General features: G+C 50.1%; 3 protein-coding genes across 3 annotated transcripts; 2 read left to right on the top strand and 1 right to left on the bottom strand.

Moving 5' to 3' along the window:
* Positions 1 to 5042: 5042 nt before the first annotated feature.
* Positions 5043 to 5688, top strand: GLOTRDRAFT_59180 (uncharacterized protein; the record flags this gene model as incomplete). Its single annotated transcript, XM_007866681.1, has 2 exons — positions 5043 to 5183; positions 5240 to 5688. Coding segments are annotated over exons 1-2 (498 nt in total), but the record flags the coding sequence as incomplete, so codon positions are not given.
* Positions 5689 to 6980: 1292 nt separating this feature from the next.
* On the top strand, positions 6981 to 7973 carry GLOTRDRAFT_40130 (WD40 repeat-like protein; the record flags this gene model as incomplete). Its single annotated transcript, XM_007866627.1, has 2 exons — positions 6981 to 7505; positions 7707 to 7973. 2 exons carry the CDS (start codon positions 6981 to 6983, stop codon positions 7971 to 7973), a joined length of 792 nt encoding a protein of 263 aa, XP_007864818.1.
* Positions 7974 to 8882: 909 nt separating this feature from the next.
* GLOTRDRAFT_128046 (uncharacterized protein) lies at positions 8883 to 10338 on the bottom strand (the record flags this gene model as incomplete). Its single annotated transcript, XM_007866680.1, has 6 exons — positions 8883 to 9198; positions 9264 to 9414; positions 9465 to 9755; positions 9814 to 9954; positions 10004 to 10071; positions 10121 to 10338. 6 exons carry the CDS (start codon positions 10336 to 10338, stop codon positions 8883 to 8885), a joined length of 1185 nt encoding a protein of 394 aa, XP_007864871.1.
* Between the last annotated feature and the right edge of the window lie 4001 nt (positions 10339 to 14339).

Below are 14339 nucleotides of genomic sequence, written 5' to 3'. Positions count from 1 at the left end.
CCAGGAATAGGTCGGACTTATGACCAGAATGGGAGGCTAAGGAAGCGAGAGGGAGGGATACCGTGACAGCGCCAGCCAACGTCTGCTGAGCAAGTACTCACGGAAGCGAGTTAGAGACTCTGTATCATTGAACCACTGATAGAAAGCAATAAAACCTTCAGCTTATGGTGCGAATCTATTGGGGGGAGTGGGCCAATGCTGTGCATGGCTGGTTACGAGTCCTGAGTTGGGCATAAGATACTCCCTATTTTACACTGTATATCATAGAGCTGACACAAATATTCCTATCTTTCTTGAAGTATTATTTGAATTTCACTAGACCTCTCAGGATCATCTTGTATATTCCTTGACTTGCTATAGAGCTCTGAATATATTATGGATTTCCCGCATTTTTCACAATTTTTCTGGCCCTTCTACAGCCTGCAATCAATTCCAGATACCAATGATGTAATGGCTCTGCAGATCGGGTGAACCTGCAGAGAGCCTATGTCATAGAAGGCAGGAGCAGGAATCCAAACCGACGCGGCCCGCACCTCAGCCACTGACTACAAGCCACTACAATAGTCAATTCCCACGATAAGCAATAAAAGTAAAACCGCCATGCGGACTAGGACAAGACACACAATCGATAAATTCACCAAAATATTGTTGTAGACCCGTATAGCATACACCCAGGACTAGAAAAAATAAAAGGGAGATAAGACGAAGAATTGAGCCCGCAAATGAGCAAACAATGGTCTCGGAGACTACAAAAATGCGCCAAAAGTGGTTTTGTAGTCTCACATACAACCGGACTTCCAATCGGAGGTTCGAAAATGTAGTCTGCAATACAAAACATAACTCCCACGACGTCTCGGCACAAACAGATCTCACGGGGTACATCGTTCGGCACGCAGGCATATTTTGCGCGTAAGGACTCGTCCTTCGTACCTCAGGACTCGTAACCACGCCGCCAACGCCACGGCCGACACTACTGATAGTAGAATAACCTGTACGTTGGCACCACTTATCAGGAGCATTGGGCAAGTGAGAGTCATCAGCGAGTCGTTGTCAGGATGTCCCATGGTACAGCAGCGCGAAATAAATTCCAGCTCCCCAAGCTATCTCGTTGCTTTCATGATAAGCCATTGCATTCAGCTCTCAGCAATCGCGTTCTACGGGGCTCCTGTGCTCGTGCAAAAGGATTGTAATGGTCAAGTCCATTCCATGCTTATGTAACGTAGTCTAGATAGTCGCGTCGCTGTAGTTTGTAGGCTTTGTCTTGCCAATGCCAGTAATCGACACCTCGTCCGTCTGCGCCTCGTTCGCCGCGCGTTCTGGTCCTAGGTGTTCGGGCGCGGTCCTCGCAACCGTCGTGCCCGTTACAAGGATGTTTGGTTAATACTCATGATCTGTGAGATAGGGTGAGCATATCAGCACCGCCTGTCGATGACACGAGGGGAGGCAGGCATGGAAGTACAATCGTAATTGACGCCATGCTAATGTTTGCGAGATGCTTTCATGACTCACAACAGTACAGTGCTGACGTGATATGCTGCTCGAACAATCATGTAGCTTGCCCAAATTGGTCGTGCTGTGTCAGCAAGAGTATAAGAGTGGTTCATGGAAAACAAGGCTTACCCGACATCATAATGGAACCAACCCGTGGAAATGAGTGTTTACATTAGGCGTGCGTGAAAGAACATTTATCAAGAGGTCCGTGAGATAGCGAAGGTTCCGAATGACATGATAACAGCGGATCTGGATACGGAGGATGCGGAAGGCTGATTGCCTGACGTATCCTCAATACGGACCTCAAGGCCACACGGCCGCAGCGCCATGTGGGCTAGAAGGACTAGAGGAACGTCAGAGGGGCACTACGTAGGGGATTTTCTATAAACAAGCTACTTACTTTCCCAGCTAACTGAACAGAAGGTAAGTTGGAGTTATCGCAGACAACTTAACGCGCTCACCGCGGCGTCCAGACAGAGGACATAGAGGTTAGCAGACAATTGGATGTTGAATTCATCGTGCTGCGAGAGATGCGGCACCGCCGCCCTGAGCATAGTCGCTATATGCCCTTTAACCAAAGAGCACAGCGGAAAACTGGTCCCTGGGCTGAGTGGGCTCGCCCAATTCAAGGTCAGAGATCAGATGAGGCCCGTCGGAGGTGTCGAGCGTCTTTGCACACTCCTTGCAGTCGGGAACACTGGCAGGGCCGCACCGCCAGATGCACAATATAGCCAAATGGACTGGACGCGTCCCAGCTTGGTCTTCTCCGAGTCAGTAAGTATCAGAAACTATTATTTCACGTGCCTTGAGTCAAACGGTCGTGGTCAATACATAGTCCGTCCCGTAGCAGTCGATAGATGCGGCACAGGATGACACTGGCCATTATTACTCTCGTACTCTGTATGCCGACTGTAAGGTAGTTCGAATTCAAGCCCCAACCGTTTAAATTTCGTCATCCCCCTCCTTCACGCACCTTGTCGCGAGCACAATTCCTAGATTTCAAACGGTCAGGAGCCTCACAACTGCACCTGTTACACTTTTACCTGTGTCTTTCTGACGCACCTTAACTTAGTAACTGCCGGTGCCCGAATGCGGGAAGGGCCATGCACATGTCATCCCGCTTCAATTCAGCTGTTTGAGTCATCGCATTTTCCGACAGTCAATCAACGTCGACCCATGGCAAGCAACTAAGACAAGTGATCTGCTGCCCATTCACTTCGTACTCGGGTTGTCCATGGGCAACGGTACTATTCTGTCGCTTTCGATCAAATAACGCGATCCTGGAACTCAATGTTCTGAGAACCGAGGCATCCAAGGACTTCTTGAAGCTTTGAATCATGCCAGAATGAGGTGTGTTCTCGGGGTAAAAAGCCCACAAGTCTGCGCGTTCGCTGACTACACGGAGCTAGCGACAGCCGCAGCACGCCGTTGCGGAAGGTAGAGCGGCTCTCTCCGATAATCATTGATTTTGTTCAGCGATAAATAAGCAACATCACGGTACGTTGAAGTTGCCGACTATTGCTCAGTAGACCACGTGAGTACTAATAGGGCGCAGATCAATCTGGATTTAGCCCGTGGCATTGCATATGAACATTCGACTGGACCTATACACAAATGTTTGGAGTTTCAGAGATGGAGAAGAAGTGGCAAGCACCGCGAGGGCCCGAAGTCATGCGACCCTTGAAGCGCGCTCTGCCGTGCAACTTGGGTTATTCGACTCTTTCGGTACGGTTTCCCTGAGTTTCGATGGTGTAAGTCAAAGGTAAGTGACCAGCGCAGCATCCGGGCAATACAACGACTGTTTCGTTCGAGTCAACAGCAGACAGGGGGGGGGGAATGATTCCACGTCCGACGTCATATACTAACTCCGTCAATCAGCAGTACCCTTCATTTCTTATCTCTGTGAGAGTCTGATTGATATTGGTTTAGAGCACCGTACTAACCTTGTAACTGATATATTGGTGTCCTTTCCAATTGAGTGCCGTCTTCCCTGACGTCGTGATAGACGCTCTTGAATTCAATCACCACATAGCTTGAGGGTTTCTAGACCTTCTCAGCTGGACTGCCTATAGTATTCGCTATATGCCGGATGATCATGTCAACTATGGAGCTGTGCCGGTAGCTCCGCAGCATCACTGGACCGAACGTACCTCTTGACTTCTTCTTTTTAGTGCCCAACGGGCCGCACATATGGTCGACTCTGCCGAACGTAGCATAAAGCTCGGAGCGCTGTGAGTTTGCTCCTCTTCGTCCACCGCGAGCGCCCCTTCCCTTTCGACCCAGAATAGGACAGGCCCAACCATTGCGCCGCAATATGAATCGAGGCTCACGTACTCTCATTATTACAGGTAACTGCTTCCTCTCTCTTCGTCAGATATCTGTAATGATGTTGCCGTAGAAATTCAAGTTCACGATCTACCTTATGGGCGTGACCACAGACCTCGTCCAGCGCGTGTACAGCTGAAGCTGGCCTCCCGACAATCACAGTCGACCCAGCTGACTCCATTGTCCGAAACTGACGGTCCACATGCTCTTTGGAAGCCAGAAATGCAGTTGTGAGTCCGCAAAATAATGGATTTCGTTGCATTAATGTTCGTGTAGAAGAGACGTACAACCATCTGCGTGCTTGACCTTATCCATCTTGCGCCATCACAAGTACCGCCCGGACGAGCGCGTCTGTCAGACTGAGATCCCCGTTGACCAACTTGACCCCGATAAGTCCTGTACGTCTTCCCTCCGCTATCTTCTCCTGACTACTGTTCGGGCTAAGACACCGTGGTAGCGCTCGAACGTATCATGGACACGGGATCCTTCAATAAGCCTGCAAACTTGATTCTCTACTACAACTTAGCTCCATCAGCTACTTCAGATAGCACGGACTCCGGGAGAAATACGGGCACATCGTCTAGAAGCTCACGCCCTTCAGCTGACCTGGAGTCTACCGCTAGGAACCCCGGACCTGATGCTGACGCGGAAGGTGTTTTGAGAAAGAGCTCAGTGCCTGATCCGAGTGCCTTGTGCGCCACGGTTGAGGGCTTCTCCTCGGCTGGAGAGGTCATTCTGGAGAATATCGCTCCCATTCACCAAATTCTTACCGATATTGCAAAGGTGAGCACCGTAACAAATGCCATACTGGTATCCTCAGACTTCGCTGTTTCGTAGATTCATCCTATCGCTTCCGCGGCATGGTCCCTGCTTACTGCTGCTTACAATGTAAGCTGTAGATCGTGTGTCTACCCAGGTCCTTGTCTCACTTTGTTCGACAGATTCTCCTGATAGAGAAGGAGAAGACAAAGAAAGTAAAGACCTTGTACAATGAAATGATCAAAACCTACAAATCACTCAATCTGGATGATATACTCCCCGAGATTCCACGAGCACCTGGGCACAATGAGATAGTCAAGTCGTATGACAGGATACTTACAGATATGGTGAAGCAGACGACGGAATGCACTATTTTTATCCACGGATATATATCGGGAAGTTTCTTCGGTTGGTCCTTTCATCGCTATTGACCACCTTCGGTATTGAATGCTCCGGGTGTGTAGCCAGGCTTACCGATACGGAGGTGGATGAACGAGTACATCATTTCACCCGTGTGTTCCTGGATCTCAGGGAGACGTTGGAAAGCCGTTTAGAGAGGATGGTGGTCGTTTATATATTGAAGGCTTATTCAAGCCTCGAGTCGCAGGGTAATCATTCTCCTAGTATATAAGCTGATCTTTGCTCACAATACGCCATTGCTTAGGGTTATTTCCAAAATTGCAGGTTTTCTTTGGTCCTCGAGATCAGCCGACACTGAATTCACCTTGTCTTCCTGGGACACGCCAGAACGCCATCGATGATGTTTTGAAATGGTTCAACAGTGACAAGGACGAGGTTCTATGGCTTACAGGACCTCTAGGTTCTGGAAAGACCGCGCTGGTGTCTACAATCGCTTCAGCCGTCCGTTCTTGCGGTCGCCTAGGGGCCAGTGTTAGCTTCGCATACGGGGATAATATCCACCCGATTAAGAAAGACACCACATGGTTCATCAATACGCTCACCATCGAACTTGGCTTATTCGACTCTCGAGTGGGCACCGCCATCATTCATGCAGTCGAATCCAATCCGAACTATCGCATGTCCAGCGTTCATGATCAATACGAAATCCTTGTCAAGGCACCTCTGCGCAAAGTACAGGAGCTGGGGAAGGAAGGGCCTGTCCTCATTGTGATCGATGCTTTGGACGAATGTGCTTTCGGAGATACTCGTTCCGAACTGCTTAATATTCTCTCCCAGGGTCTCGGACCAGGGTTAGGATTTGTTCGATTAATGGTCGTGAGCCGTCGAGCAGCGGACATCACCTACGCATTTGACTCCGCCAACTCCCCTCGTGTTAAGGATCTCTTCTTAGACGTCCAGTCGGAAGAAAACATAGCAGATGTCCGGACCTATTTCGAGTGCAAGGTGCAAAAAATCAAGGAGCCAAGTGTGGTGTCATTCTGCCACAACAAGCGTATCTCAGAGGCACTTACCAAACGCGCCGATGGCGTCTTCCTGTGGGCATTCCTGGCATGGCGCTATTTTGCCGTATCCCCCCGTGAACGTTACAAGAAGATTTTGGACGATAGCTGCGGTGATGTACTCCGCGAGCTGGATCCGATATATGAACGTGCCCTGAAGGAGACTGTCTGTCCTGGTGGGCAGGAAGGGCAAGGAATCAGTGAGGATGATATGAAAGAGGACTTGTCCACGATATTAGGAGCTGTGGCAATTGCACGCTCGCCCCCGGGTCTGACAGGGCTAGCGATTGATGAACTATTATTCCGTGACCCTCCGAAGACTCACGACTTGCTACGGAGGCTGCAGTGCATATTCCGCTCCAAAGACAGCCTAGAGCCAATTCTCTTCATCCACGAGTCCCTATACAACTTTTTGCTTGATAAACAATGGTCGCAGAGTTGGTGGTGGATCGATGGACAAAAGTATCATAAGATCCTGGCAATGCACTGCTTGACTTATTTGAAGGAGCGTATGCGGAAGCTGCGGCCATCGAGTACGTTGCCGGATACGGATGTCGATGACTCCTCGGCGCTCTCTTATGCATGTCTCTACTGGATGGATCATGCCTCACAAGCAGGGGTTCGCGACGAGGAAATCCAGCGCAAAGTCCATAAATTTTTCCAAAAGTATGTTCTCACTTGGCTTCACATCACATTGCTCCTCGGGAAGGCATACATCGCAATCAAATCGCTAGACAAACTTCTTGCCTCGGTTGCCGTGAGTCCCTCTCAGACGTTGTATTCCCAAAGTCCGTATTCATTTCTTATCAGCTGGACCACCCCACCAATCACCTCCTCAGAATCGCCCTCAGTGCGGCCGAGGCTCTCACACAAGACAGCAGCATCAAGAGCGAACCAGGCCTGATATACACCCGGTCCCTAGAAATGGCACAGACGAATCGAGACATCGCGTACATTCGAGCAAGAATGGGGATGGACGAGGTGATGCAAGAAGGAGACCAATCCAGGGCCTGCCGCCACACTGGCTCTGTCACATGCGTCGCGTTCTCGTCCGACGGCAGCCGCGTGGCGTCCGCGTCCGCCGAGGGAGCCATCCACGTTTGGGACGCGCATACGGGCTTTCTGTTCTATAATCCAATGACTGAGCACACTGGCGCGATCAGGGCGCTAGCTTTCTCGAGAGACGGAAAGTGGCTCGCTTCAGGCTCAGAAGACACCAACGTCAGAATCTGGAGCGCGGTGACCGGGAAACTGTTTCTGACATTCACGAAGCACTCGGCCGCCGTCCTGTCGCTCGCAATCTCCCCCGATGGCTCCCAGCTGGCCTCCGGCGGGCAGGATAACGTGATATACGTGACCAACATGACTAACGGCGAGCTCATATCAGGTCCCTTGGTCGGCCATGGTAAAGCGATACTATCTCTTGCCTTCACAGAAGGGGGCGTAAACGTAGTCTCTGGTTCGAGCGACGAGGTTGTATACATCTGGGATACCAGACGGCGCACATTGGTCGGCACGGCAAAGCTGCGCCCCTCGGAGCGCAAACGGATTCCAAACTTCCCCCTTCCTCCAGCCTTCACCTCGCGGAACGTGCGCTCGGTCACGATGGCTGTCTCGCCCAGCGGTCTGCAGGCGATGTCATCGTCGGGCGAGTTGCAGATGTTCGCAACAGCAGATATTTATTCAGGGAAACGGACCACATTAGAAGAGTTCGCGCGCCGGGCGAGGGCGTTCGGGGGGTGCACCACCGTAGCCTTCTCATGGGACGGCGGCCAGCTCGTAGCCGGATACGCAGATGGGAGCGTCTGCGTCTGGGACACCAACGACGAGCTGGTAGTGGGCAGGGTACAAGGGCATAAAGAGGCCGTCCTGTGCGTGGCCTTCGCCCGTGATGGAAAGAAGGTGGTCTCGGGGTCGGAAGACCAGAGCGTACGGGTGTGGAACATCGCGTCGGGAGGGTTGATGCTGGTGCATTGATGAGGATTGCTTGAGACATATATTGAGTCTGTCGGCCGTAGTATGGTTTGTGTAGCAAGTGTATTTTACGCAATGTCGCAACAACCGGTCTTCATGTGGCGAACCCTGAGAACCAAGTGCGGTGTATCTCTGCGATAGCTCTGATCGTCTGTAACCACACTCAGTTGACAGACCTAATCCACGAACTTGTTGCAAGGGAGAGAGTGAGAAGTCGCAGGAGGAGTGGAAGCACTACGGAACCGGCGCGACCAGTCCTGGCTTTGCAAGTGCAATGGTTGGTTGGAGAGTGGGGGAGGACATAAGTCGAGATTCAACAACTTGGTATTGTGGACAATGTCTTCACGTCTTCTTTATCTGCAACGTCTGGCCACGCACATTTCACCGGAAGGGAGGCCGAGGGGATTCGCCGGTGTCCGTGATTTCCAATGCGACGATTCTGGAAGCAAGGAGACCAAATGAGTTGTCGGATCGTGAGGGGGGCAGGCCACTCGCTAGGTAAGACACGAAACTTGGCTCTGTCATGCATCAAGTTATTTCTCGACTGTTTCCTTATTATCCCGCATCTCTGTCGCAGAAAAATACCGGCCTCCGTCCAGAGCCGACGTCCATTTTTGGAACTTATTCAATTTAATAACTTTATGTGGTAATGATCCTGTGCCGCCATCATACGGACCGGATCCTTGTACGCACGTACGAACTCAACCTTCATGGTCCAATTGACTCGTGCTAGGGTGTCCACGCACTGGCATATAATGCGATTTTGAAGTTATACGGGGTCCCCATCCAACAGATTTTTCACCTTATCGGCTTGATCAACCGCCGAATGTCCGCAGTCTTCGCCTTCACCTACATAAGTATATAAGCCCATTCCAGGCCACGAGTAGTCAGTCCAATACAGTCAATATAGAGCTACAGTCGAGCAAGCTCCAACACCGCGTACATATCCTGGGTCTCCGAGCCTTCACTCTCATTAGACAGTCTTTCGGCCATGTGTTCCATGGGCACAATCTGAACAACTCGATGCTCCTCGCGACGCTCTTCTTTCGCTTTCTCCGTCGACTGCCGACCCTCCAAGCGCGTCTCTTTCCGGTGAACAGCATCCATAATATTGCTGACCACCTGCGTGGTAATCTCAATCTGTATGCGAGGCTTGCCTTCCGTGGACGTCTTCTCCACGGGTGTCCGCCGGGCTAAGAGGACGCGCAGTGCTCGAGAGAAGCAGGGACTGGTGGGTGAGAGTAAGAAAAATATCAGAGAGATGACCGGGACCAAGAAGAGTGGTAGACGCACTCGACAAACAGGGCGATGAGGGCATACGCACCGGGGACCAGGCCGTACATGATACCTGATATCACACAGAGCACATACGTCCCTTCCGATTTGATTCCTCCCGCGCGTATTATAGTAAAGTTGCCGATGGCAGAGACACAGTTCGCGGTAACTGCGCAAGTCATGCGTTAGCTGAGTTCGCCGATCTACGGCGCTACTTACTGAGGACAAGTGGGTAGAGCATTATCCTGCTTGCCACTCGTTTAACATTCACCCCGTTATTGCTCGTTATGCCGCTATTTCCTTCGCCAATGGCTAGTTCACGATTCCGGCTGCGGGTGTGGAAAACTAGATAGAGGAGCACGATCGTTGCCGACGCCGTAGAAACCACCATCGAGATTAGGAGCCATGTGTACCAGGCGCCTACCAGCCAGGAGATGCGCACGTGCGGCTCGGTGATATATATCCAACACATGCGTGTTTCGGGATCCCAACCCCAGACGGATTGAACAGCTGCATTCAATAAAATGACAATTAGAAATGGGGATGGGCGTGAGGCAAACGGTCGTACCTCCTGGAAGCGCAGTAATTATTGCCGCCCCCAAAGGTGCTAGGAGGTAATACCGTAGGAAGCCATCCGTATTTACTTGATGCACAAGCACCAGTTGCAGATTAACGGGGATAAGCATGACCACAAATTCAATGAAATTGCCTTCGGGTTGCGTGAGCGGAAGCGCTGCAGTGCAGAGCTAGGGACTTACTAGCGAAAAGAGTAAATATGGTTACGACGTCGCACCACTTCGTCGGGCCGGTGATGAACGTTTGGACCCTCGAAGGTGTTTTAGTACTAGCGAGTCGCTCACACAGAAGTTACTCACAAGTAAGCCGAGCTGTATATAAGGCTCATTGCTTGTACGCAGAGTAACATCTGTAGACTCTGTCTCCTCAAATTGGACCTGGTCGCGGGATTAAGCCATATCGCGACAGCAGTAGCGAGAACGACCACAGCCCCCGTAAGCGAGAGAATTGCGGGAATCACGCCCGTCCACAGGGCGATAGTCTGATTCAATGCTCCCCAAGCAAATGTCGGGTGCATGTTGAAAAAAAAAGGCAAATTGGGATATCCTCCTCGAAGAGCCCGGAAGGCGGTCATATAGGGGACAATCGACACTTGCTGTGGGTATACATAGCCAGGGTGACCGACGGATATCATGCTAAGATGCTGTACCGCGAATCCACTAATAGATCTGGACTGGATCTATAAAGAGTGTCGACAGCGATCATGATCAGTCCAGAACGCTCGAAGTGTAGGGACAATAAGGAGTCACTTGAGGGCGGATGTCGAGGAAGTGAGAGTCGTCCGTAGCGTCGAGATGAATTCTATAGCGTCGCCCGGGATCCACAGCTCTCCAGAACGTTGCGCTACTGGTGTCGACCAACGAAAGCTGTATTATCGTGGGCGCTGTACGTTGTATCTGCACGGCATGACCTGTCAAGGCTTGAGTCTCTTGTGCCCCCAGGTGGGAGCAAGAACAACGGTGACAGACAAGCACCGAGGGGAGTACGGCAACTCGCGAGAGGCGTATCAGTGGCAGATGTTCGAGGGCACCAACGCATAGCTAACACAGGCTAACAGCCACCGTACCCAGCGTCTCCGGACAGCATATGTTAAATTGCTGTGCTTACACGCTAAGGGTCGCGGAGAACTCGTGAGGATACCCTAATTATCGGTGCAAGCTTGTCAATTAGCATCTGAAGCTTATCAAAGAGGACACTGGCAGTACTCACTTGGGAACGGAACCGCTATGTGTCATACATATTTAGACGAAGATAGTCGGATATTATTAGGGATTTGCACTCGGACAGCGTCTATCAGGAGTTCCGTGACATAGCGAAGAAGCCGAATTGTATTCATGATCGCGGACTTCTATCCAAGAAGGAGCAGAAGGGATATTTGCTGGGTGTAAGGAGCTTGAGACCCCAAGTCTCGTAGAGTGGCCAGTGGAAACCTAAAGCGTTTGAAGGGGGCGTCAGTCTAGCATCAGGTGCATGATATTACTGGTTTGTAGCACCAGTTCAGTCGACAACACAAGAATAAGCCGTGCGCAGATGCACAAGGCGGGAAGGTGCACACGGCCTCGAAGTCGCAAAAAGTAATTGTCGGTGCGAAACTCGAGGTTGCTGTCCATTTGAGGGATAGAAGGGTGATCATTCTATCTATGGAGTAGTCCCTTATCGATGGCAAGGCGCCTCGGGAGTGCATCTGGGGTGTCGAACTCGTCGAATCTCCCGCGCGTTCCACTATTGACACTATGGTTTAGTGAACGCCTTATGCGTCGGGGGTACGACGTGAGGAGTCGTGCATGCAGTTCAATCGCCTGGTTGGAAGTGTCAGTTACTAGTAGTTTCCATATTGTGACGCGATTGAGGTGACATGCCACGGAAGGGAAGTTTTGACTTCCACAATTCAAGTCAGTCCAAGTTGTGCCTTCCCTGGTCTCTGAAATGAGGTGAGCATGCTGAACTCCCAACTCCCACCTCTATCCCGCAAGGGGCGGACACCGGGAGATGCCGAGACCACATGCAGGGGGGACCTCGGAGCCCTTAACTGAGATTTATTGTAAGGGGGCTAACGGGTAGGTATCTGGAACACCATTGGGTACTTTTGAGTAACCTAAATACCTTTCTGAAGTATCCCAGAGGAAAGCGGTGAGAAAGAATGACCTCTGGTAGTGATCTTCAGAAAACAAATGAATTGTGACTGAAGTAGACGTGACACCCCCCTGTGACAAAGTAACCCTAACCCTTGCTTAGCCTTGCTATGCAACATACCTTCCCTTTATGTACCGTGAGACTGTCTCACGGGGGGGAGGGGGGGTCCCCTGCATCAGGAACCTCGGAAATCTCCATGGAGTCACACAGAGCCCCGGAGCGACAGAGAGGTCCGCCCCTTGATATCCTGCTAACCTTAGCCGCTACTCTTTGCGTTCAGGGCATGCGTGTTCGTAGCCCAAACAGGCATTGTCAGGCCAAGAAATTGTTCCAATGCAAAATGCTTAAAACATGGTGGCTGACAATATTCAACAACAGGGGAGACATCTACTGCAACTACTTCGCACTCGCAAGACAGCTTGGAATGTACCCAGACCACCACGAAGCCATGCAAGACTACCTCCTCAATAACTGGCTTGGAACGATGGGGGAGGACATTTACTACTCCACTCCCTCGCTTGCCTGGAGTCGGCTGAGGCTGGCAGAAGGCCATCAGGCCACTGATCAATAAAGGAGAAGTGACTGGATCTGACAAAGGAATGACTTGGGTTGAGTAGGAATTTCATAGTTTTGGGTTGTGGAGTCATCTTAAGTCCTGGTGATTCGGCTTGACTCACCTCTTCTCTCGCACTAGCACTGTTCTGTGTTGCTTTCCATTTCATATTGTCCTTAAGTAGCAGTATGACTCATATGTAATCAGAGGGCTGCTAGAGTATAAAAGGAGCAGTATGTAGAGATAGAGGGCAGGCTATCTATCCTTGCCAATTTACCAGCACTTGATCTCTTGGGCCCCTTCAGCTGTGAAGAAGCCCTATTATTTTTTTCTGGATTTGTGAAGCACTTGCTGAAGGCCTTCACTGATCTACTCTTGCTCTCTTATCATCCTCTGTCAGCTCTAGTAGCTGACTCTCACTCTTCCTATTTTGCTTGACAACAGGAGCCTACCTCTCTGAACTTTGAGGAGCTTAGCTTGACCAACGATAAATCCAGCTACTTCTCTTAGGATTTGTGCCCCTTCATTAGGACCTGATTTTTTAGTGTTTTAGTTGGGTGGCAAAGTCCTGCTGACAGTGTGCATAGCAGCAACCGTCTCATGTGTTTGAGCCAGTCGAATGCATTTGCTAAGTAATAGCTGTACTTGTGGAAATGGGCAATTGCAAGTATGGCATGATACAAGTCCTAAGTCCCCTATAAGGAAAGATAATACAGAGAATCTTGATGAATAATGTGGATCTGTAATATTGGGTTTTCAATCAAAGATTTAATCATACAAATATGTAAACTACAATACTGACCCACACCCACCTGTACCGCACCGGCAGCAGGTAAGGGTACAAAACCCACCTGAGAGACCTGTCAGTAGAGGTCCATTGCTATGCATGGCAGGACATGAGTCCTGTGTTGTGTTGGACAAGTACTAGTATTGGGTGTATAAATGTTCCAATTGATGTATACAGTACTCTTTCCTATGCACATATCAAAATCCCTTAGATCTGTATCTGCAGTGTCCCCTTCATTCTTACTTTATCCTCCTGTGGCCCTAATAGTCCTTACCACTCTGACAGATTAAAAGTCTGTCTGTATTGGTGACTACAAAAAGACTACAAAATTGGATTTGTACCCAACCCAAGGAATGGTAGCAGCTGCACTACCAGACACAAGTAACATAGATCAAAGTCCTCCTCAGCTGCCAATCAAAGATTAGCAGTTCTGTGACACAGATCTTGTGTCCCCAGTGGAAGAGACAGTCAATAATACCTACAGACTCCATGTGACATCCTACCAGAAGCATAGTGCTCATCCACTGCCAATCAAAGATTGGCAGCTCCCTTCCACTCATTTTCCTGAACCAAGCTGAAGGACATGGTCATCAAAAAGGGTACTCAAACAGTACCCCAAGCAGCTGGGAGCAGAAATAAAATAGAAGTTACACATGTACTAGCTTCAATTTCTCAACGGGACATATAGACACCACTGAGTGGGAAGACACAGGGTTCCAGAGGCAGCAGAGATTGAGAAACACAGGCCCAAGATGCCTGTGACTGAAGAGATTGTATCATAGTCCCTGCCACCGACACATAGACTCAGATTATGTGTCTGAAAAACAATCCATCAAACTATTCAGCAGTCAGCACATTATTTCAGAACACAAGTGCAACATTCAAGAACCTCTTATAACCAACATAAGGTCAATGTGTATGTACCAGTAATGATTGGATTAAAAGGAAGCACAGCCTACCAAGTTGACATGCTTCAACTGCTGCAAGTACTAGACTAATGAGCGAGTGGGCAACTATGACATCTCTCAACTACAGAAATGTGCTT

Source organism: Gloeophyllum trabeum, assembly GCF_000344685.1.
Source record: "Gloeophyllum trabeum ATCC 11539 unplaced genomic scaffold GLOTRscaffold_00005, whole genome shotgun sequence".
NCBI lineage: Eukaryota > Fungi > Basidiomycota > Agaricomycetes > Gloeophyllales > Gloeophyllaceae > Gloeophyllum > Gloeophyllum trabeum.
The sequence above is the reverse complement of the archived record's forward strand: the minus strand, read 5'-3'. Positions and strand labels throughout refer to the sequence as shown.